Source organism: Marmota flaviventris, chromosome 10 (genome assembly GCF_047511675.1).
Source record: "Marmota flaviventris isolate mMarFla1 chromosome 10, mMarFla1.hap1, whole genome shotgun sequence".
Lineage (NCBI taxonomy): Eukaryota > Metazoa > Chordata > Mammalia > Rodentia > Sciuridae > Marmota > Marmota flaviventris.
This window is the reverse complement of record NC_092507.1, coordinates 10,957,397-10,982,797: the sequence shown is the minus strand read 5'-3', so window position 1 is coordinate 10,982,797 and position 25,401 is coordinate 10,957,397. Positions and strand designations below refer to the sequence as shown.

Sequence of the window (25,401 nt, the reverse complement as noted above, 5' to 3'; positions counted from 1 at the left end):
AAGATGTCCTCACTCGTCCTTATTTCCGTCTTATAGATGATGAGACTCAGTCTCCCGAGGCTGAGTACTTTGCTCAAGGTCACCGACAGCTACTGAGGGGCAGGGCTGGGCCTCTCGCCTGCTGTGATATGGCAGCTGGCTCCCGTCACCCCGCACCCTTCTTGGTCAGTTTCTTTTAAGTCTGTGGCGCTTTGAACTCACAGAATGAGAACTTCCTTTCAATTTAAATTCCCCACAGTAAAGGAACCGCCGTGTGGGTACCTGCACTGAAGCGCCTTCCCGTCGGCGTGGACAGTGCACTAGAATTGATGTCCACTTTCAAGTGACCCTCCGGCAGGGTCGCTGGGGGCAGGTGGACTCAAGTTCAATTCCCTTCTACACCACTTATGCTGGGTGACATCGGGCAAGGCCTTGCTCCCTCTCAGCCTGGACATCACACAGGACCACGCGGTACCTCACAGGGTGGCTGAGAAGTTCTAAAACCAGAACATACCCCAACCAAGAACCGCACGGCAGAGTCAAATACGATCAAAGTGGAAGGGCACCCATTGGTACTATTCTTGGCACACAGTGAGCACTGAAAGCCACCGCTGGTGTCACTATTTCTCCACCAGGTCCCACTCACATTGCCACAGTCCATTCTTTCATGGTCCCTTAGAAGTTTTCTTTCCAACTTGTAGTACATAATTTATGGGCGCGTGTCTCTCCCCTAGGAACAGATAAATACGGCCAGGTGAGCGCCCACTAGACACCAGGTACTGTTCCCACCCCCATCATTCCAGCCTCAAAATGAGCTACACTCTGCTGTATCGAGCCATTTTGTGGATGGGGAAACTGAGACCGGGGGAGGTTAAACAGCTTGCCCAGGGCAGAAGTCAGCAGCAGAGAGGACTCGATCCTAGGCCACCCTCTCCAAAGCCACTTGCCACTATTTGTTGCTCCAAGTACTAGATTATAAGAGCAGGATCCAGGTATAACCACTGTTGTTCTCCCAAACCAGCTGTAGGCATGGTTGGAAATAAGAGGAACATTTCACAGCTACGATGTCACCAATCTCCTGTGGGCAACCTGTGCCCAGCGTCTACCCATCAGGGCTCCCTAAAGCACTGGCAGAGACCTCAGGTCCTGAGACCTGTCCCAGCTTCCTGCTGCCTAGAAAGCAGGGCAGCAGAGAAGGTGCAATAAGACCAGAGGTGATCATTATGGCCGCGGTCACAGCCAGCACTCGAGGGGTGCTGGCCATCGGCTGGCCCCCGCTCTCCGGGCCCACCTGAGTTGGATCACCTAGCCATCCTCCACGCCTCCCCAGTGCTCCGATCAGTCCCCCTTTACCCTGAGGGAAGGTCACTTTGATTTCAAATGGGATTTTCAGAGCCTCAAACAGTTTCAGCGATCTGGTTTCTCCCTAAGTTTGTATTTGGGGAGAAAGAAGGTGGCATCTCTTTGTGGAGAGCACCTGTGTAAGCGTAAATACGGAGCTCCCGCCGCTGTACAGACGGGCCAATGGATGCCTTGTGAGCTTGAGGTTGCAGCCCTTTACCTGAGTTGCTGAGACAAGGCAAAAATTGAACTTCAAATGACTCAGTCCACTGCTTACGACAGCCAAGAGGTAGAAGCAACCCACATGTCCATCATCAGGGGAGTGGGTATACACAAGGTGGCCTCTCCCCTACAATGAAATATTACGCAGTCATAAAAAGGAATAAGGGCCATACCCTAGCAAGGGCGAACCTTGAAAATATCAGGCGAAGATGGAAAATGCTCACTTCCTGGATGACTCCATTTATGACACGTCCAGTATGGCCAACTCCATACGGATGGTGGATGCTGGGAGCTGGGAGCAGGAGTGGGGAGCTGCTGCTTCCTGCTTGCAGAGCTTTTACCTGGGGTGATTAAAAAGTTCTGGAACTAGACCGTGGTGATGGTTGTATATTTTATTCAAGGCACGGAGCTGTACACTTAAAAAGGGTTCAGTGGTAAGAATGACCCTCTCCACGTCCTATCATCGTGCCTGGGGGAAGCTGGATTCTGCACCTTCCGAGTCCAAACCTGCCCTGCGCTCTCCACCTCTCTCGCTCATCAGCTCCCCGTCATTCTTCATCACGCCAGCCTCAAGCCAGACCCCAACACTGGCTCTCCTCCCAACAAGCCACGCGGTCACCCACTGGGTCTGTGCCCCTGCAGGGCACGGGGCAGATGGCATGCTGGATCCTGCCAAAGATCCTCCTGCACCTACAGCAGGCGCCCTGGCCCTTCAAGACTTGACTCAAGGAAAGCCTCCTTTGGGGACTGTCACGGAGCCCCTCACTGTCAACTCTGCCTGAGCAAAATGTCCCCTCTGGTCACTTCTACGCTGCCATGTGCCTCACACATTCCATTCACGCTACCCTCCTCACGGCACATCCTAATTCTATGCTTTGATGCGAGATAACAGCACATGCTGACTAAAAATATGAGCTCTGGGGTGACAGGCCAGAGTTCAATGTCAACTCTGACACTGTGTGACCACGGTCAAATGACTTTGCCACCTTGTGCCTCAGTTGCCTCCCCTGTCAAAATCAGGCTGCTAATAGAGGTTGATGTGAGATTAAATACAGAAATAGGCAGACAGCTTTTAGAACAGAGCCTCGTCCCTGATGGGCACTCCACAAGGGTCGGTGCCAGGACTGTCCCCATCATTGCTACCAGCCTCCCTCCACCAGGCCTTCATGAGGTCCATAGCACAGGCCCTGCCGAGCGGGTGCCCGAGGAACACGTGTACAGTGAAGGTGGGGTCTGTCTACTCCACCCTCCTCCGTTCACTGATGGGAAAATGGGGACTCCAACAGCCAAGGGACCAGTCCCAACCCCGCGAGCAGTAGGAGGGTTGAGCCTTCCTAAATGGAATCCTCACTCTCGCCACTAGGACACTGCAGGGCCACAAACCAGTGTGTTTCCAGGGACCCATCTCAGAGGTGCCCAAACAGATCTGAGCAGCCAAAGAGAACCAAGCTCTGTGCTCCGCTGCCACCTCCAGGCACCGGGGGCCTCCCTTGCTTAATGACGAGAACTCGAAACAGCAGCAGGCGAGTCCTAAACAATGGAGAAAAGGAAGAATCCAGAATTAACTGAGGGTCTGTGGGCGAGTCTGCGGGGCGCCCCCTCCCAGGGAGGGTCATGTGGAGCTGTCGGAGACAAGACGTGGGCTGGGCGTGGTTAAAGGGAGCGCACACAGCAGCGGGTACCCAGGGAGCCCCCTCTGCTGCTGCCAAATGGGAAACCCCATAGATCAAACCGCAAGATAAATGAGGAAATGAAGGCTTCACACACGCGGGGATCTTTACTTGAAAATCAGGATTCCAGCTTTAATGGCCAGCTCCTTAAACGGCTTTGTTCCCACTCCCATACACAGCCGGGCTTTGGCATCAGAGGTCTTCCGTGGGCCACTGGGGGCCACAGCATCCATACAGCTTCATAGGCACAGAGGACGCGAGTTGTCCCCTTAGCGTATGGGTGCCAGGCACAGGGACTCACAGGAACTCACGCAGGGTACAGACTGTGTGTGTAACAGCTGCCTCGTGCAGATGAGGAGACATCTGTGAGGGACCCCGCACGGTGCACGCTAGGAGGTGCTGGGGCCGGTGCTGACAGCAGAGTCACACCGCCAAGGCTGGTGGTGGCTTTCAGACCAAACAGACACAAAGAGGGGGTGTCACAGCCACGGTGGCTAGAACACCTTCTGAATGACCACAGGAATGAGCCACCTTGTCCCCCGGAGTCGGGAGAGGCTGCCCAGACGGCCCTCCAGGAGCAGGCTGAAGAGCGAACAGCTCTTTGATGGACACCCACCACTATATTACAAATGGTTAGGAGCAAACTAAATGCAAATGAGGCCACGGGGGCAGAGAGCCAGCCTTCCCAAGTGGGTGCCGCCTGCATTGAAATGTCCTGGTTCTGTCCCTGAGCTTCATATTTCATGCAAAAGACAACCCTGAGTTCGCAGCTCCAAGAAACCCCAGGGAGGACAATCAGGATGACAAATGGAACCCTCCCCCTTGTCTCTCCGAGATGCCAAGATGTGTGGGTGATGGGTCGAAATACCTAACCGAGCCAGGGGAGCGAGCCTCCGGCTGCCGCTGATTTATGGGCCGAGGAGCCCAGCCCTCACCTTTATTTACATTGCTCCAAGCCCATAAACTCCAGGAAAATTTAGTGTTTTAATTTGGGCATCTGGCTTGGGCTTTTTTTTTTTTTCTAAATCACACACTTTTCTGCTCCCTAGAAAGCCAAACCAAGCCATGAGCCCCATACCGAGGGCTCCTCTTTCCACCTAAGAATGTTCGCTCCTGAGGACACAGAGGGACGAGTCTGCAACGCTCGAAGTTTCTCCAGCATGGCTTTGTGCATCTGCGTGGACGCTGGGTGGGGAGCATGGCCTGCTGAGGGGGCCACGAGGCCCACGGGGGCCACTCTAGCCCGGGGTCCGTCATGAAGCTCTGTGGCCTCAGTTTTCCTCCAGCTGCACGGCCCAGACGGCAAGGGTTGGTTTCAGAGCCCCTCCTCTGCGGGACAAGTGGGTCCCGCCTGCATTGAAATGTCCTGGTTCACACCGTGGGGCTCCTTAACCCACGTGGCAGCTCCGTTCTGGGGCTACCATCTCTGCTGCCCTGGTGTTCAGGTCTCTGTCCTGCACATGTCCCTGGCAGAGTGACACATTTCCATCCTTCTGCTGATTGGGGAAGATGCTCTTCCCCCAGCGACACCACCTGTCTACCTTAAGGTCCTCTTTAAGGTGGAACCCATGAGTTCAGTGATGTGGTTAAGAGTCACAAGTGTAGAAATCAATCCAGAAACAGAGAGTGGTCTCACCCAATGTGCTCGTTCTGCCACCCGCTCTGGGGCTACCTGGTGCCTCTACAATCATAGGGGGCGGGGGTGGCATGCGCCACACTTTGGTCATACAGTTGTCATACGAGCCACCGTGGAAGTGAGAAGTTCCCTCTTGCTCCTTTCTAGTGACTTGGTTGGGGACTCAGGGCTAGAATTGGAATCTCTTGATTCCTCAGCTGGGGTCTCCCCTTCTCTGGTTTCCAGCAGGTAGCGGACACCTTATTTTTCTGGGTGTCTCTAGGGCCCATGGTGGACCTTGTCAATCAGAATGTGCATCGTGAAAGTTAATTGAATAAATCAAAGAGTGAACTCAGTCTCCTCTTTCCTCAGTGCCCACGGGGATGCCAGACACTTGGGAACATTTATTAACGACATTTACAGGGAACTTGGAGAGTGCCAGGTATCGTGCTCAGCACATGACAACCCTCCGATTTCATCTTACAGCAGCACTAGCGACTCAGGACTGGCATTCTCCCCACGAGGGAACTGCGGCCTCTTGTGGTAAAGCAAATGCCCACCTCACCCAGCTAAGACGTGTTAAGAGACGGGACATTCACCAGGTTGAGGGCTCCTCAGGGTCCTGTCCTACACTTTCAATGTTCCCTAAATGAGCACCTTAGTCTGTTCCAAGAAGCCCTTACCAGAAAAACCGGGGCGTTCTTTCCTAGGAGTTACTGTTTCCTAACGTCTGTCCAGGCTGTACCTTCATGATGACTGTGAAACTTTTCATTGTCTTTGAGGGACAATCTCATGCACAAAACGCATTGAAGGAAAGACTCCTCCCAGGCAGACCACATTTGGTTTTGCACACATTTTCCCCCCCAAAAAACATCTAATGCCAGTGCAGGAGCTGCTTTGCCAACGGGCCAGGCACGTGGTCATCCGGGCCACCTCTGGCCTTGGCATGACTGTGTCCTGCTGCTCGGCTCCATCCTTAGCGGAGTTTGCCACCTGTGAGTGGAACCTGCCTCCCTCTAAGGCTCCTGGATGTCCTGCTCACCGGCCAGCTGAAGATTAACCCAACACAAAAGAAGACAGATGAGAACCGCTGACCGGGCTCCTCCAGGTGATTTTAATTGCAGGTAATAAACCATTGTTAAAAGGAAGGTTTATGATTGTAAGAATGTGCGGACCAGCTTGGGGTGTTTGCAGCGGAACCGTGAAAAGGTTTTGCCAACGCCACGGTCTCTCTCTCATCAATCTGAATGCCGCCGGAGAGATCAGGCCGCTCTCCAGCGCTGGCGTAAATGAGAAAATGATATGATGGATCACAGCTTGAGGGGTTTTAGGGCATAGCTGGAGATGGGGCAGGATGACGCTAGTTAGGGGTGGCAGTTGGCCAATCAAATCATATTGCCCGAAATCTAGTTTGGGGCCGGTCCCGTGGTTCTGACTATAACTGGCGTTTTTCTGGTACCCACACCAGCAAGTCACCCTGCAGAAATTTTTGCAGAGTTTTCTTTGAAGCCGTGGGCCCAGGCGACAGACAAATCTGATTATGTCACAGTGAGGCAGAGATGAGTTCAAGATACAGAGGGATCCCTGACAATCAGGGGGAGAGATGCAGGGACCAGGGCCAGTGGCCACAGTTTTCCAAGGTGCTTAATCAAGCACCCAATTTGCTGGTGGCCTCGTGCAGCCATGCACAGAATGGGGCTGAGCCCACCTGTCGAGTCACATCCAGTAGCAGTGGTGCCCCACCTGAGGGCCACAGAGACTCTGGGTGGCCAGAGAGACCCACAGGAAGTCCAGAATCTCCAGGGTGCTGCCTGTGCACAGAAAAAAAAAATCATTTTTCTTGCAAGTATGTGCCATTATTTTTCAAATGTGTGCGAATGCAGAGGTAGCATCCACTTGACAAGGCTGCTGCAGGCATTGTGATGGTTTGCATTTATGTATTTTCTCAAACAGATTGGAAAAACACAACCGCTAATAGGAATTCACTCTCTCTCCATCTCTCCCTCTCTCCCTCTCTGTCTCTTCATTAAAAACGGGCTCACTGTTCCGGTGGGCAGAGACATTAAATCTAGATGGAAAAGTCACCTGGGCCACGGTTTAGACCAGTGAAAACTGGCCCCTGGCTAATGTGGAAACCGCGTGCTCACTCACGAGGCAAGCGGTCATTTTGTCGGAACCGGTTTGTGACACACACAGTGTTTTCTCTGGGTACGATCTTCTGCCTCAGCTTGCTGGCCTCTGGGACTCAGTCCTTGAACCTCCTGTTGGCCCTCGCCCAGGACTTCTGCATGATTTCCTACACAAACTATCTATGGACTCAGATCACAACCTCACAGATGAGTCTGGGGTTCATGTGTATTAAAAGGGAGGCACCGTCACTCGGCAGGACCCCAGGGGTAACTTGGCACCTCCCAGGAACCCGGCCTCTAAGCCACACAGAAATGTCATGACAAGAACCTGCATTATGGAACAAAAATAATCCACACTGCCTCTGAGAGACAGAAATCGGCTGGGAAAGAGAGAATTCACGCAAAGGGGAGAGGCTTCAGCGCTCAATACTTCAGTGCACGATTAATAATGAAGAGTTCTCTTAATGAGTCTCCAAGTCTGCCGGATTCTGTGTCGGGCACAGCACACAGTGTGCTGTTCCATAAACTGGAGTGCCCGGCCCAGGGTCACTTCTGTCCCCATTTGGCAATGTCCGAAGATTTATTTGGTTGCACACTATGTGGGTGCTACCGGTATCTTGTAGGTAGGGACCACAGCACAGCTGAGTGTCCCACATGCCCAAGACAACGCCCACCACAAAGAATCACTGGACTCAGAATATTGGGGTGCCAAAATGAAGAAACCCTATGTTGAACCACCACAGCACCCACCATGGTGGCTGTTATGGATTAGGTCTGAGGTGTCCCCCAAAAGACAGTGCAAGAACGTTCAAGGTGACGTGATTGGGTTATGAGAGCCTCAACCTAATCAGTGCACGAATCCTCCCATGGGGACTAACGGGGTGGTGACTGCAGGCAGGTAGATGTGGCTCAGGAGGTGGGTCCCTGAGGGTGTGCCTTGGGGTTCACAGTCTGTCCCCGGTGAGCTGAGCTGAGCCTCCCTCTGCTCCCTCGTGGCCGGTCATGAGCTGCTTCACTCTCCACGCTCCTCCACCATGATGCGCTGCCTCACCTGGGCCCAGAGCAGTGGAGCCGCTGTCTATGGACCGAGACCTCGGAAACGTGAGCGCCAAATACACTTTTCCTCGAAATTGTCCTTGTCAGGTCTTCTGGTCACGGCAGTGGGAAAGCTGATGAGAACAGTGGTCTTATCCGCCTCGTGTTACGGAGGAGGAGGGTCAGAGCTGGGGTGACCGTGCACATGGCCAGGCGGAATCAGGCCCAGCTCCCCGCTTAGGTCCATGTACACCTGCCGCATTACCGTGAAGACAGAGGTGACCGCCTTGTTTCATAAACAAGGAAACTGAGGCTTGCAGCCAGTGCCTTGCCCCACGTCACTGACAATAACTGTGTCCTGTTCTCTGCAGGTCAGTGATGGGGGCTGAGTAGGAGTACTCCCCCTCCAACCACAGAGCTGCCAACAAATGTCCCCTTCCTGTCTCTGGTCTCCTCCCTGGTAGTTAGTGGCTCACGTCTGCTCCTTTAACACTAATGCTCACATCTAATTCACTCGCGTACTCATTGAATCACCATTTATTAAGCTCCTCTTGTATGCCAGGCTGAGTCAGAAGGTGAATGGAAGAGACCTGTGAGCCCCGGGGGGGTGGCCACTCAATGCCCAAAATACTTACGGCCCTTTAGAGAAAATCTTCGCCAGGTTCTATGTTGGCTCCACCATCGGAGCCACAATAAAACACCGGCGTAAAGTCCAAACGGCATCAAGACGCTCTTTCATCTACACACGGAACGCCAGGAGCCGTTAGCCGTGGGGAATGCCACCCGCTTTGTGCTAATGCACACCTCCAACTCGAAAGCCCCAGAACATTTTGATCTTTAAAAATACTTTCGACTTCTCTAGAATCCATCGTAAATAGATCTTCAAACAGAGTTCAAATGTGTATTATTTCCATTTTGCTTGGTTTGGAAGCCAAGATTCCTTCTCCCATTGAGACCCCCGCTGTCCTCTTAGCAGCTGAGGAGTCAGTGTACCTGTCGGTCACCCGCTGCACAGCTGAGCCGCTGGGCTGACCCTCCCCTCCCTTCTTCTACAACGCAGGCAGAACATTCATTTGGATCTTCCCAGATTTTCTGCCACATTTTGACCTTTGGATGAAATTCCACCGACCTGAGTCCTAGATGTGGGCATGAACTTGAAGCAGCAGGAGGTTCACCTTTGCCCAGGCAGCTGTGGCCATGGCAGAGTGAGAGCCCTACCTCGCCAACTATCGAGTGGTGCAGAATTCCAACCCACACGCTCGAGATGCACCTTAGCCCACAGCCCCTGCTAGAAGAGGCTCCTAATGGGGTCTCTCGGAAGGGACAGTGGGAGGGAAATAGTGATAGCTACATCCTGCCCCCGAACATGAGAGAACATATGTCACATGCTGGGACCACAGGTCTCCCCATGGGACGCTTCCCAGACTCCAAACCCCTGAATTGGGGTGGTATGGGGAGCTCAAGGGCCGAGAATCCAGGCTGTCGGAAGAAAGCTCAAGTGACTGCAAAAGCCACTGGAATGACAAAAGAATTCAGTGTAAAAATTGGGACTTAATTAGTAACAAGGGACTCTGCTCTGCACGGGCATGGACAGGGGCTCTGAGGGAGGGCCCAGTCAGGAGGTGACGGCGTTACCATCCAGGCTGCAGCAGACACAGTGGTCCATGGTCAAGAGGGAGTGGCCAAGGCAAGGCCGGACCTCACCCAGCCTCAGCTGTGGGGCCATCCTCCTCCTATGGGGCTGGAGAAAGGGAGGGGACCCCGGCTGGACAGCCAGCCCAGCACTCCCGGGCCAGTCAGCTCCGGGGCTGCACCTCTGAGCCCTGAGCTGAGAAACGTCCACTTCCTCTGAACTCCCAGATCTAAAGATGTGTCAAATATTTCCTTTTTTTTTTCTTGCTTTCACATAGGAATAGGAAAAGCAATCCACGGGATGAGCACATTAATTACGACAATCAGTACACACGCAATCCCCGGTCAGTCCCTGGCATCATCTATCACCCTGTGGGACCCACGGTGGCACCCTCCAGGGTCAGTGCCAGATTTCAAAATCTCATACCTCACTGCATCCAGGGCCAGCGAGTGCAGAATTTTGAATGACAAAAATGGAAAAGAGGGAAAAAAAAGAGAAAAAGGTGGCATCCGTCCCACCGCGTTCCAAGTCGCACCTACTGAATTAAAGCAAACGCACCATGTTCAATGGCTTAAAAAAAAAAAAAAAAAGTTTAGGTTAATCAAGTAAAACGAATGGATCCATTTGTTGAGATGACACGAAGGCCCAGTCCTAGCCAAGATACAAAGAGAGGTTATTTTAAAAGATGTGGGTTTGCCTGCTCTGAATTCACATTTTTTTTTCTTGTTCTCTTGAGAAAGAGATAGAACATTTTTTTTTAAAAGCTATTATTCGAGCTGTAAGCCCTCTATCATTCACATCTTCCTTCTCCTTAAGATGTGCTCTTTCTCTGCGTGAGAAGGTCCCAGCTAGTGGCTGTCCTCAACAGGGTCCAATCCCAACCTACCCCAAAAGTTGTCTAATGGATAATCTGTCATGCTCGGCTTTGACCTTCAGAGGTGGAATTAACGTATCCCTCCCCCTTGCTTTTATTATGTGTCGTCACTGTCATGCACATCAGAGAAGGCCCCTGGATTTGTCACCTCCTTGTCTATTTTCTCATCACACCTGTCTAGACCTTTATTAGAGAAAGTAATTATGTTTCTGAGCCAGTCACACTTTCTGGACATCAGCAACCTCAAGATAACGCGGTCCATATCTTATTAAATCTGCGGTCTCGGGACCTCCGGCCAAATATCGCAAGATAGATGGAGACAGAAGAGAGGAGGTAAGGAGGAGGGGGGAGCAGTGCACAGAAGGGAGACCCCCCTGCTGTTGGCATGCCTTGGGGCCGCCTGGCTGTGACATCTGGGTGTTCCTGTCCTAGGGAAGGGTGACGAGTCTACGGTTAGGAGAACTTGGGTTTCGCTCCCTTGTTCTCCCACTCATCCTCTGAACGCTTGGGGAACTTGGAAAAGCCCCTTCAGCTTTCCAAACTTCAATTTCGTCGTCTGAGGAAGGCAGGTGGTGAGGAGACCTCCCCCTCAAATGCTCAGGAAGCCTCCTGGGTGGTGCCTGGGAAAGCTGCAGAAAGGTCACAAATGCAGGCTGTCACCGCTGCTACTCTACCCTCTGATCAGCCCACAGCCTCTCCAGCTGCCCACTCTATCCTGGAACACCCCTGGTCTAAGGATGAATCAGAGCCCTGCAGAGAGGCTTGGGCCCACAGCTCCCTTTACCCGAAAGGAAGAAAGGGGGGTCAGGTCCTGTAGCAACTCCAGCTTAGGCCAGAGGGGAGGCAGAGGGAGGGTCTCACATTTGAACCTGACTCAGCACTCTGCCCTCTTTGCCCTCTGGCCGGGCACGGGGCCTTTCCAGCTACAGATTCTCCACTGGAGACAGGACGTCTTTGTATAGCAGAGGTCTGATGCCTGGCGCTGAGCGCATTGGTGCCACCATGCACAGCCTCATCATCACGGCCACGGTGTCAGCATTCCAACAATGACGGTTTCCTGGAGAGTGATGGAAACGTTCCCAGGCACCAGAGCGACGTGGAGAAGAGCAGTCTCTGGAGTCCTGTTCACCTGAGTTTGCATCCTGGCTCTGCCACTTGCTAGCTCAGTGGCCCTGAGCAAGTCCTGCACCCTTTCTGTGCCTCAGTTTCCTCATCTGTAAAATGATAAGCCTGAGTGGGTGGTTTAAAGGATCAACTTAGGTATCGTGGGCAAAGGATTTGGAACATCGCTTGATCTAGGAAATATATGCACTCAACTAAAGTCATCTAACATTGAATTAACGATCCTCCCTGTAACATATATAATGTGGTAAGTGGACCAAACTCTTACTCGGTACTCCTCTGTCTGCCCACTCCTTCAACAAGTGCCCCCTGAGTTTCCATACATGCCAGGCACCGTTGGCAACAGACAAAAGCTCCCTGCCCTCGCGGGGCCATCCCTCTCCCGCCTGAGGTCCCCCCTAATGCCACGGCATAAAAAGGAGTTTGCACGTGGGTATAAATTTGGTCCCAAGAGAACATCTGGCAACTTCTGAGGTATGGAGGGTTCTATTGTCACCCAGTGGGTAGGGGACGGGTAAGCTGCTCATTATCCTACAACACACAGTTCAGCCCCTGCAACAAAGAGCTACCCCTGCCCCACATGTGGGTGCAGCGAGGCTGAGGAACCCTGGTGTAAAGGATCTCTCCTGGGCGTGGTCTTTGGGCCCCTGGAAGCTCCTGAGGTCAGAGAGAGAGAGGCTGGGAAAAGAAAGGGACATGGATCAGAAGACTCTAGATTTGCCTGGAACCCTCCTTCCCAAGAGAAGGAAGGCACATCAAGTCCAGGAAACATGAGGCTCAGGGTCCAGGATCGAGATGATTCCTTTCATTGGTGACAAGTGACTCTGGGTTGCTAACCTTGCGAACAGGATCCAGCCACCTCCTCCTCATCCCACCCTCTACCTAGGTGGGAGGCGTGGCCTCTCCACACGCAGGATCCTAACTTTACACAAGGGCCCAGCTGGGGAGACATCCTTCGGGAGGGAGACAGGGAGACGAGCAGGGAGCTCCAAGGACATTTCTGACCCGGAAGACCAGGCTAGGATGCACACACACGTCTCAACAGCAGAGAGACCCGGTGGGTTTGAATTCCTGGCTCCAATGACGTGGCGGCAGAGCAACCCTGGGCTCTTACCCAAGTGGCAAGAGTAAGAGCACTGTCACAGGATGACTGTATGCTATTGGCATCCCCTCTGTGCCTCAGTTTTCTCACTTGTGAAATAGGTACAAGAACGGTGTCTTCCTGATGGATCACAGAAGAGCACTGGGCACAGTACCTGGCCCAGAGGGAGCACCATGTCAACTTGTGCTGCTACCATCGCCCGTCATGGTCCTTACTAAGTCAGACAAGGGACCTAACCTCTCTGAGACCCAGTTCCCTCTTTTGAAAACCTGAGATAAGAGCTGTCACCTCACTGGGCCCCGGAAGTGATAAGGTCCCTTACGCACTTACTATGGTACCTGATGTGTTGGAGGTGCTTGTTATTTTTCATTGGAGTTTGGCAGAAACATGGAAGTAAGTTTTCATTTACCGCTACATTAAATGAATCGCTTTGGACTAAAAGAAGAAACGAGGGTTTCAAGGAACACCCAGGGTCTCATGAGGCACCCAGGAGGTGAGCTCTGAGAACGGTAACGAAGCGCCAGAGGTGATTGGCGTGGTTAGCTCGGGCCCCACTTCCTTTTAAAGTGAGCTTTTCTGTTAATGCCTCCGAGTACTTCAAACAGCCGACGGAGCTGAGCCAGTCCTGGGATTGGAAGGCCTCTGCATGTCCCACCGAGGTCCTGAGCGCTCGCTCTGATGAGAGGGAAGAGGCCGTATCAGCTGGGGGTCGGGGGGCACCTGTCTCCCCGACTTCTCTCCCTCCTCCAGCCTGCTCCTATCCCAGAGGGGAGCAAAGGCCTTGGGGGCTCCTTGCTCACAGAACTGCTCATTCCCAGCTCCAGGGTGAGGACCCCCATTCATCAGAAAGTGAAGGGGTGGAGCCTTTCTGAAGTCTGACCCAAAGGTCTGGAAGAAAAGCCTTGTCAACGAAGACACCGGAATAGATTCGGAACCAACGCTTTCCACCATGTGGAAGCACCCACTCCCACACTTGTCCTCGCCAAACTCACCCAAACCATGCTCAGCTTCTTCGGGTTTGCAGCAGCTCAGATTCCAGGAGGGCGGGCAGGAGGGAGGGACCGCAGCGCGGGGCCTCACCTGCCACTCAGAACCGAGGCTGCACCCAACAGGAGGTCTGCTCCACCGCGAGGACAGGAAGCCATCCCTTCCCTGTCTTCCGCCACCTTCTCCACGACGTGCCAACGTGGAGGGCCACCCTGTTGGCCTCGGCAAGCCGTCTCTTCTTCAAGGATTCTGCTAGAACCTGCTCTGTCGCACTTCAGAGCACAAGGACCGCGGTTGGCAACACCCCTGTCACCACGAGTGTCATCTGTCCTAATGTTCAGCCCATGCAGTACGGTCTCATTTACATTTGCAGGATGGCTTAAAACCCATTTCTCTGGGCTTAACCGGCAGAAGGGCTCTCTTCTGGCCTGGCCCATGGGAGAGGGGGTGAAGCCACAGAAGGATGTTCCCACAGGCCAGTCCTGGCAAGGGGCTGAAAAGGGTCCATGTTGACTTCACTTTCCTCAGCTCTGTAACCCAGGGATAAATATTTACACAGAGACAGTCAGACAGACAGACAGACAGACACACAGCATGCTGTCAATGTAGCTAAGCCCCCAAGCCCGACCTCCTGGGCTCCATGGGACTCTCAGGGTCAGCAGGTAGAGCTCCAGCTCCCACCTGCCAAGCCCACGGGCCACCAACTCGCTGGCATCCAGGAAGTCCCCAAAGCAGAGTAACTAAGTCTTCTGGGGAACAGCAAAGAAGTTCTAGAAAACTGCAGAAAGTCGGAAAACAAAAGGCGGACGCACCAAACCAACCAGAACCAGAACCTTCACTTCAGGGATCCCCTGAAGGCATTTCCATAGACGCTGGGAAGATAGTGAATGATCGATAACTAATTCCAACCACACTGTACCGATCTGTGAGTAATCTCTGTGTCCACGCACAGTGATTTTCAGGAAGAACTCTGAAGCCCTCGCTCACAAGGACCTGCCACGTTAAGAAGAGACATCTGCAGCCCATTTTCCTGCCTGGAAAACTGTGACATAAGCCTGGCAGGGGGTGGGCTGGGGCTCTGTGACCCGAGCAAATGCCAGAGGGCCCCTGAGACCCTGTCACGTTTCGTCCCACCTCTCTGTCATCTGAAAATCCCCCCCCCCCCAAGAAGAACCGACAAACAAGAGCAGAGGCAGGATGAATTGGGAAGGGAACAGCGAGGGACAGAACTTATTTTACAAAGCAACAGCGTCTAGCATCTCAGAAGACTCCTCGCACATTCAAGTCCCTCCAGAGGGGATTTGTACTTCACCAAAGAGTCGCCAGCATTGTAGTGATGGTAGACAAGAGCAGCCAGACCTTAAGGAATGGCCTATTTTAACATCTGGGGAGAAAAATAAAACTTGCATACAGTCACGGAAATTTACAAAGGTATAGGAAAAACAGCCCTCTCCCCCTCCCCATTTGAATAAGCTCAGTAGACAGGAAATCCTCAACTCCAAAGAAAGAGGCTCTCGGCACGACCCCCCTTGCTATATAAATTCAATTATTTCCTTTAGAAAACAATAAATTAATGGCAGTATGCATACATCCTACTGGGCATAGCATTTTATGTTATATACAGTTAATACCTATTTGAATTGGGTATTACTGGTGCTTAATTGCTTCATTCTATGCATAGCAAAGCAACCGATTGAATCTAATATTAGTCATTCATCAGCTAAAACATTTTCAAAGAAACAAACTATGTTTCCCCCTCAAAGAACAGCAAGCATTTTAAACACATTTTCCCAGGGATGTTCCGCTAAGGAAAACAGCTTAGAAATGTTACTTTCAACACATCCTTTCTCTGGCTACCCATGACAAGATGAATTGGAACAAACGCTGGGCTGTTTTTTTCCAAGTCTTCCTTCTGTCCACCTGTCAAAAGCAGTTGTGACCCCTCCAACCCAAGAGGTGGCCTCCGGGGCTGTGAAATGTGCCACCCTGCACGGATGCCCCCGGCGCTGTATGCCAGCGTCCTCATTAGGGATTATCCAACCCAGTTGCAGCGGGGAGAGGGAGATGGGCCGGCTGCCAGGCGTTCTTTCAACACAGATTCCGAAAGAAGATCCTGCGAAGTGCCGAAAGCCCAGATTTTCAGCAGTCACTTTCTAGATTCTGTTACATAGCAACCATGCCAGCTCACAGAGGGTACCAACCAAGTTAATATTTTGTTTAAATGACACGCTGCATTAACCCTCTAGGAAAACCCGAGTTTTCTGTATTGCAAGGCGACACCAGTTGTCACCACTGGAACAAAACATGCGCAGATGGATTGATGACGGGGCTTCATTCATTTAGAATTTTTTTAAACAACAACAAAAATTTCGAAAGCCAGAGGTGACTCTTTCCCCTAACCATTTGTGCTAATATTAGTAAAGGCAGATTAACATGCATCTAATATGTGCATAATGTCCTTTGGTTAAAAGATGTCATACAGTTGCATTTTGGAAGATACTCATTTCACCCAAAACCTTGATTTGAAAAGTGATAACTCAATAGCACCAAACACTCTTAGGGCCTGGCCCACCGAATGGCACCAACACTGACAAAACGAAAACACAAGAATAACTCTAATTGGGAAGAACAGTCCGGAGATCCGGGAGCTGCTGGGCTTCTGTGAGCCTCCCTGGAGGTATATTAGGAAGAAGCAGGAGGAAGGCAGTCAAGCACACTTGAAAATTAACTTGTAAGAACTCCACACTTCCCCTTAGGAACATAAAAGCCAGAGCAGAAGAAACTACCAGAACAACTCTGCTGAAGGTACTGTGCTAGCCCGAGGCCAGGAAATCAAGACAAACAAACCCAAAACCCCAGAAAGGCTCAATAATGCAAAGAGTATGGATTGGGGTACTGTTGCTCTAGATGGGTACCGGAGACCTCTCTGGATTGACATTGCGCTTGTTTTCTATTCAACCCTCACATCGGTATAAATTCATTTCAATTTAAATGAATATGTGGCCAACAATTAAGTTGAGTTAAAACCTTTAACATTTTTCTTTTTAAATTATAAAACCACTAAGTACCCTTAAAGGTTTTGAGAAATACCCATGGCAGAAAGATGAGCAATGGAAGCTCTCCTTCTTCCAGCCACTGACATGGGCAGGGTGCACGGGAGCGCAGGAGGGTACTGCTGGGATTGTGTGTTTTTACTTCATATCAAGAGATCCAAAAGCTGTTTCCATCTCCACAGCCTTGCGCATTTTTGTGGGAAAAAGAAAAAGGAAACAGCCCCCATTGCTCCACTACAGCATTTTAACAGCGGCCAGCGCGGCGAGGTCCAGGCTGGGTGTGTGCGCGCATCATTGTCGCCCGACTTTCTCAGCACGCCCCGTCTGCAGCTAAATCCAGTCGGCAGATAAAAAGCCACTTAACTTTTCCTTGGCTGAGAAAAAGAAGAGATGGTGGGAAATTCACCAGCATTGTTCAGGGTCCCTTGCTCTGGCTTTTGATTCTTACAAAATGCCAGTTCTTAGCTCTTTCTTTAATGTTAGAAGAGTCCCTTCTTAAGTCTTATCTTACAGTCTGTCTCTCCCATTTTTTTCCCCAGGTCCCAGTGGAGAATGTTCTTCTACACACAATGACAGAAGGAGGGATAAATGACAAGAACAACCAGGTATCAACCTTGAAAACTGTGCAGGCAATGGGCATCTTCCCACCATGATGTCATGGCTACTTTGTTACCAAATTATTTCCCCATTCTTAAACACTTCTAACAGGCTCTGAAGTAGCAAGTTAAGATCTGACTTAAGAGTTCCACACAAAACTGTCATTGCAGGCTCTGCATCGCACTTCACAAAGCACACCATACCTTCTCAGGAAGTGGGGGGGGGGGGGGGAGGAGAGAGAGAGAGAGAGAGAGAGAGAGAGAGAGAGAGACTGAGACTCTGAGGGAGAGAAGGCATCCACACGAAAACAGACTCTCTCCACACTTAGGAGAAGCTGTTGAAATAACAGAACCAGAAAATCATTTGGAGCCTCTGAGCAATTGGTACCCTGTACTCTATCAAGTGACATATTTATATAAGTGGCCCTCATGAACTGGAGATTTCTTTTCTGTCCAGTTCTGAATTTCAGCTGTTTAGTTTACAATTCAAATGATATTCATCACCAGTTTCTTAAAGGGCGATTGGGGGGGGGGTCCTGAAAAGGATTACCTGCTTACCTTTTTACTTTCCAATTCACAGAAACCAAACAGTACATTTGAGGGAGGCCTCCTTCACCTTTAACCCCTGCAGGGGGTTTCAGAGCCTCCTCTCTATCAATGTCAACACAGACCAGCTGTCTTTCCCCCCTTCCTCTAAACTGCAGACAGTCCTTCCAAACAGGGGCTCCCTGCAATCTACCATGCAAGCCTTGGTTTCCCCCAGGGCCCATCACTCAACCACTGAGGTCCAGATTTTCCCCTGGGAAGTGCTCTCCGCCTGTGCACTTGCTGGAAATTTAAACTCCATGCAGAGCAAAGCATCTACTGTTCCTTGATATATTCCACTGCCTGCGCGATCGCAAATGGGGAGAAAATAAAGTCCAGATGCAATCGAGACAAGGGATTTGGCATCCGTGGAGAAAAGTGCACATTACTCCACTCCTCCACCCTGAACAAGGCGGCAGAGCCCCAGCTCCCTCTGGGAGTCATTCCAAAGGAAGCAGCCTTTGGAGCTGGGGGGAACGAAGGCATTCACCCCTGCCGCAGGGGTGGGGGCGTGAAAAGTTTGCCACAGAGCTGGGGGCCTGTGCCAAGGAGAAGGCACTCTACTGCCGGGAGGGACCTGCCGGCTGCACCTCGCTCAGGCTGGCCGGCCGGTGTGACCGTGTGACCCCCGTGCACACGGGTTTTCCTTAATGACAGCAGCCTGCAACTCCCAGCTCCAGAGCAGCGGTGACCACCGCCGGGCGGAAGGGGTTACAAGCACAATGCAAAGCGATTTCGCCCGGGCATGGGGGGCGCCGAGTCCCGGCCACCTCCGGGCCAGCGTGCTCGCTGGCCTCGCCTCCGCCCGGGCGCGGGGCGATCCCTACCTTGCGCGCCGAGCTGGTGGTTCTCCATGTTCGCCGCCGCCGAGTCCGCCGCCGCCGCCGAGGCGCTGGTCGCGGCTGCCGGGCCCGGGCCGGGGCCGCCGCCGCCGCTCAGTTCCGCCAGTCTCCGGTTGGTGGCCGTGAGTTCCGCTCGCAGGTTGGTCACCTCCTGGCTGGCCGACTGGACCGCCCCATCGATGCGGAGCGCGAGCTGCTTATTGTCTTCCATCATGCTCAGGATTTTGGCCTGGGGGCGAGAGAGGTGACAAAGAGCTGCATGATGCGCGGGGGGCGCGCGGCCGGGCACCCCCGGCTCTACCTGTTGGGTCCCCCGCGGCCCGGCTCCCCTGCGCCCCGACCCCCAGGCACCGGCAGCGCCGGCTCCTCCGGCGCAGGAATGACAGCGGCGCCTCCAGCTCTAGCCGCGGCGGTGGCGAGGCGGCGGGGGGAGGAGGAGGAGGAGAAAGAGGAGGAGGAGAAGGAGGAGGAGGAGCAGCGATCGCCGAGACCCCGGCGGGCGGGCGGGCGCCGGGAGCTGCGCGCAGAGGACACCGCGCGCCGCCGGGCGCTCTTCAGCCGGAGCCTACCATTCGCCCGCTCGGGAGGGGGCCTGGGCCGGGGGCTGGGGGCACCCTCCGTCCTCGGCGCCCCCCTCCTCGGGACACACCCCCAGGGGGTGCGGGGGGCGGGCCGCGCCCCCGAGGGGGCCCAGGCGGCGCCCCAGGCGGGGGTGGGGGCGCCTAAGCCGGGGCCGGTCCTCTGTCCCCTCCCCGCAGCGGTGGGCAGCCCCGCCCCGCGGACGACTGCCCCGCGCCCGGCTGGGGCTCGGGAGGCGGTAGGTGCTCAGAAGAGAGGGGTGCGCGGAAGAGGGGCCCCGGAGGGGAGCTGGAGGGAGCTCGGAGCGGGGAGGGAGCTCGCGCGAGCTCAGGAGCAGAGTTCTTGCTTTGCGGGTTCCCTAAATCGGGGGGAGCTGAGCTGGTGGCCCGAGTGCCACTCACCTCCGCCCCCGCCCCGCCGCCGACCTGCGCTGTCAACCCCCGGAAGGAGCGCGATGCTTCCCTGGCCCGGGCCGGTGGAGCTGCGGCCTCTCCACAGCCCCCACCCGGCTGGTGCCCCCCAGGTGGAGGGCGCTGCTCCAGCCGGTCCAGAGCTTCTTAGCTGGGCTGAGAATTGGCGGGGAGAGCCGTGAGGATAGGAGGGAGGACGGGAGGGCGTCGGGGGTGTGCTTCTCCTTCTCCGGTGCCGAGGAGTGATGCGCCCCGCGGCCTCAGTTTACCCACCGCCTTTTCTCGGCCACCGACGAACTGAGGTAACCTTATCTGAAAGGCCCCTCCCGACTCCTCTTTCCCAGAGCGCAGGCTTCGCATTTTTTCACTGGGGCCCTGGATTCCAGCCACCAGACTTTGTTACCATAGCAAGCTTCATTCCATGCAAATAGGGCAACTTAAAGCCGCCAGTGCAGCCCCCTGGCCGACAGTGCGACAGTGCTCAGGCCCCTGGGAACTAAGAGCGTTTTGCAGAAACCAACGGGGTGGGTGGGGGGGCTCTTGCATAAGACCAGGGCACCCGCCCTTCAGACCCAATGGCATGAAACCCCTAAGAACCAAGCCAGGAAAAGAGTGAATGTGCTTTTTTATGCATTGTTATCTCTTTGACTAAGGATTGTTATTCTCCTCTTAGAGGAAACTGAGGCTCTGGGCAGAAGTAAGCAATTTACTTAAGGGGCCCACAGAAATCAGGTGAATGAGGTAAGTGAGCATCTGACTCCAGGTAGTCCCACTGTGCCTCCAGGAGACCTTGACTGCTAGGATCTTTATTCCTTTTATGTGGAACCAATAACCACTCTTGCCCCACCCTGTGGCCACCAACAACCTTCTGCAAGAGGGCAGAACAGTATGAGATGGTGGCATATGGGGCAGGAGGCACAGTTGTCCAATGTCTGTCCTGCTCAGCTAACTAACTGGTCAGCGTGGGAAATGAGCCACTGACCAACCTTTGCCTCGTTAGCACAAGTTCTGACCAAATGGACCAACCATGGCTCCTGGTACTGCGTGGTTCAATTCTTTGAAGGCCTTTGGGTTGCAGGGGAGCATCAAAACCACAGCATTCTGTGGGTCTTCAAAGGGCAGAAGTCATGGTGCGGCCACTGTGGAAAACAGTCTGGGGGTTCCCCAAAAAGTTAAACATGGAATTACATATGACCTAGCAAATATGCCCCTGGGTATGTGTCCAGAAGAGCTGAAAACAGATATCCAGACAAAAATGTCACGAATGACATGTATGCTCAGAGCATCACTATGCACCACAGCCAGAAGGCAGAAATAACCCAAATGGCCATCAATGGACAATTGTTTTATACTTATGATGAAATATTATTCAGCCATGAAAAGGACTAAAGTGTGCCACAATATGAATGGAACTTGAGGACACTGTTAGGTGAAAGCAGCCGAACACAAATGTCACTTATTGTCAGATTCCGTCGACATGAAATACCCACAATGGGCAAGTCCATGGAGACAGAGGAGAGGTGGGTGTCTTCCAGGGGCTTCAGGCTGGGGGAGAAAAGTGGGCTATTAATACTTTATTAATTGCTTAATAGGTCATTAATAAATTATTAACTCATTAATGACCTGTTAATACATTACTAACTGCTTTGTAGATTATTTAAGGGTGGTAAGATGTTTTGGAACTAGACAAGAGGTGATGGTCACCCAGTACCGTGAATATACTAAATGCCATCAAAAGGTCCAGTTAAAGTGGTTGATTCCATGTTGTCACCTCTGGTACGGCCCGCTTCAGAAGAAAGGGTAACGTATCGGCTTCCATGTATCTCTCCGGCTTCCCAGGGACTTCTGGGCAGGAGAGGGGGCAGTTGGGTCTTTCCTGCCCTCCCTCCTCACAGGCTTTCCACCAGCCCTCGGCAAGCTCCACGTGTGCCTGTGTGTGTGTGTGTCTGTGTGTGAGCGTGTTTGTGCTGTCAACAAACTGACCAAGTGTTACTCATTTTCCTCTTCAGTGAGATTAATCCCACACACCCCAATCTTCAACTCAAACCAAACCAAACCAGGGGAAAAAGAAAAGAAATCTAACAAGGAGAAAAGAAAGCAAAGATTTATTTCTTGGGACCCCTCTCCCCTCACTGAGATTTCAAGGAACTTGCTTTAGAAATTCCTGGGTACCTCCTAGGATTTTAAAGAATTTTATTTTTTGACATTTTTCTCCCATATTTTTTATTGATTCATTGTGAGATTTTTTCCCCCCTAAACATGAAAAGAGGACTTTCCCCTCATGTCATTCCTTATAATCACCCCCACATGAAGGAAATCTGAGATCCGTTGCCCTCTCAGGATCAACTTGGTTTAAACACAAATGGCTCCTGGCCTACCTTTCTTACCCTGGGCCTGGACAGTGCTCGTGCCTGGGTGATCTCAAGCAGCAACTGCCCAGAGCCTGTGTCCTCTGCCACCTGCCTCAGGCCCTGTTTGCAAGCCCCCTTGCCTGGGTGTGTGTGTTGGGGGGTTGGTATGCACTGGCTTGCCATTTCTTGGGAGACACATGAACTTTCGAGAGAGAGGGTTCGCTGTCACCCACAACTCTGTTCATCTCTTTGGGGTCCACAGCTACAAGAGCTGGACAGGACCGTGGGTTCTAGTTCAGGGTCTTCCTTTCTGTATGTTCCTAAACTAGGACCCCCACACACCCCGGTAAGCTGAGGTGAAGAACCACCATGATCTGTCCACCAAAGTTCATGTGTTGGAAATGTAATCCCCAGAGTCAGGTGCTGATAGCATTTGGAGGTGAGGCCACTGGGAGGTAATCGGGGTTAGAGGGGGTCATGAGGTGGGGTCTCTGGGATGGCCTTTGTGGGGTTAGAGGAGAAGGGACCTGAGCTCTCACGCCTCCTGTGTCTCTCCATGAGATGTCCCTGTCATGTTGTGATCACAGGAAGGCCCTCACCAGATGCCAGCAGGCTGATCCTGGATTTCCCAGCCTCCAGAACTAAGAGAAATAAATTTCTTTTTTAAAGGATAAAATATTGAGCCTGCAGATTCTGCTACAGCAACATAAAACAAACCGAGACACAAACCAGCCAGAAGATGGATCTAATACATTGGAACCTGCCTCCCTTTACTCACTGTCACCTGTTATCATTCCTGACTACCCAAATGCCATCCAAGACCCAGGTACGGTCACCAGCCTCTGCTGGTATTTGCCGAGTGCCTGATCTTTCTGAGCAGCATAAACCCACTGTGCCATGCCCACCTGTGCCCACCAAGCCTTACCTGAGTATTTTGTAAAATCCTCAAGTCGTGGCCACCACCTTCGTGGCCACGCCCCCTCGCTCTTGGCCACGCCCCTCGCTCTTGGCCATGCCCCTTGCTCTTGGCCACACCCCCTTCTCACTAAATTCTTTCCTCTAATTCTTTCTGACCTCAGGGTCTCTCTCCATCTTTGTCTTTTCTCTTACCTTTGCCTAGAATGGTCTCTCCTAGCTCTCTGCCTCTGACTCCTTTTCATCCCTTAGATTTAACATTCGACATTGACCTACTTCATAGCATATACCACCAGTGATCTGTTTTATTTATTTGCTAATTTGCCATACTGTATACACTGGAGGATTTAAAAGATATCACCCTGAGTTTGGCTCTCTAGGGTGAAGGTCTTTAAGCTCCAGTTACTGAGGTCCCTGAGGCAATCCTGTTTATTCTGCTTTGTGTTGGATTTCATGGAATTTCCAAGAATAAATGCCCTTTACTTAGGCTAATTTGATTCCTTCTATTGCATGCAACAATAAAACGTCCTAAAACTGCAGAGTCCCCCAGCACATGCACCCACCAGCTGGACCCGGAGCCCCAGGAGGGTGGGCTTGGTCCTGTTCTTTCTGCTTCCACTGACTCATGTGCCATCGATGACCCTCCCCAAAGAGTTAGTGGTGGACGGAGCACATTCATCTCCCCCACACCCCCAACTCCCAATCCATGAATATTCTTTCTTCTCTCATTAAAACCCTCCTCATTCTCGGTCTTCCCCAGGAATTCCAGTCACATCTTAATTTGCAAAGTACTTTCACAGCTCTCTTCTTATTTTATTCTCGAAACAATTCCATCGAGTGGAGAGGGTACTGGGATCTGCTTCGGGCACCTTAGTCTGAGCACCGCACGCTGCCCGCGTGTCCTTCCACCCTGTGGCTCCACACGTCCTTGCTGAGCAGAGGAGCTGAGGACCAGGACTCCTGGGATATCCCCACATGCGGCCCAGGTTTCCTTGGACTCAGGGACATAACTTCTGCCTGGCTCTAACACTGGAGGGGACATTCACATCCCAGCACCTCACCCTCTGCAAGGCTGAGTGATGACCAGTGGCCTCTGGGAATCCTCACGTGGGACAGGTGGGAAAGGGAGGGCTGTGAGAAGCCAGCCTGCGATGGGGAACCAGGAGCTGTGATGGGGACCCCTGACACTTCTTAGAACTGGCGTGTGGCTGCCCGAGGGGCCTCGGAACATCTGCAGATGTGGTCCAGGCTTACAACTTTAAAGGCCACTTCCTGCAAATAGTGTCCTTTGCCAGGCTCTGTGAGCACATCCCTGAACTGTAGGATAAATCCAGTGTTTCTCAAAATCAGGATGAAGCCCTCTGATATGGAATCCCCAGGAGACACTTGATACAATACCTAAGCCCAGGCACCCCTCCTGGCCAATCAGAATCCCTGGAGGTGCCCAGCATGGGTACAGGCATTTGCAACACACTGCCCAGGGGAACCTGATGCATGGGAAGTTTGAGACTCACAGCTCTAGGTGCCCAGGGCAGGGGCTCACCAGGTGCCAGTGCAAAACCCGTACCTGCCAGGATCCTTGCAGGGCTCAGGAGGGCTGTCAGGGCTCCCTGCTCTTTCTCCTCCAGATTCCATCCGTCCTGCGTCTCCCCCACCCCCTCCACCCAAGAGTCCTTGGGGAATCCCCTCCCTCCTGCAGATGGATGCTGTGTTTATTCAAATTGTCACATGCGAAGCCCGGCCAATCTAGGAGATGGATCTCTTGTACATTTACACGGTTTACTTTGGCTGAGTGGGTTTTAACATGTGCTCTGGGGGAAAGGGCGACGCATCTCCAAGTCAGGCGCAGCCAGGACGGTGCAGTGGGTGGGAAGACTAGCAGGGGGAGGGGCAGAGGAAAGGGGGGCGCAGGCGGCAGAACCCCAGCAGCTGCACTCCCTCCCCATCAGCCACCGCAGGACCACAATTATGGGACAAAGGGGCCAAGAGGGAGAGACAGAAGCAGGGGACAGGGTTATGGGGCTCCAGGGAGCAGCCTGCAGCCGAGATGGGAAATATACGTAGGCAGGTCCCCAACACACACACACACACACACAGACACACACACAGACACACACCGTGGGGACACGTGGCAGAGTTGTTAGTGTGTCGACTGGCACGGCCTCCCCAGCCATCTCTCACTAAGGCTGGGTTGGCCAGTGCATCCCTCCTGTGCGTGGCCCTAACCACCGGCTTCTCCTGCAGAGTTTCCGTTTGCCAACAGGCCTTTGATAATCACTAATTCCAGGGCTCCTCTGCATGAAAGAGATAAATGTTAAACATACAGACCAACCGTGGGCTTAAGCACGTCGTAAGCATATA

General features: G+C 52.8%; 1 protein-coding gene across 3 annotated transcripts in view; it reads right to left on the bottom strand.

Moving 5' to 3' along the window:
* The window catches only part of Kazn (kazrin, periplakin interacting protein), a 952,488-nt gene that overhangs the window by 339,527 nt on the left and 587,560 nt on the right, over positions 1-25,401 (bottom strand). For all 3 annotated transcript variants that reach the window (XM_071617362.1, XM_071617364.1, XM_071617363.1), the window contains exon 3: positions 18,771-19,014. In XM_071617362.1, coding sequence (XP_071473463.1) covers positions 18,771-19,014 — 244 coding nt within the window. The remainder of the gene's footprint in view (positions 1-18,770; positions 19,015-25,401) is intronic.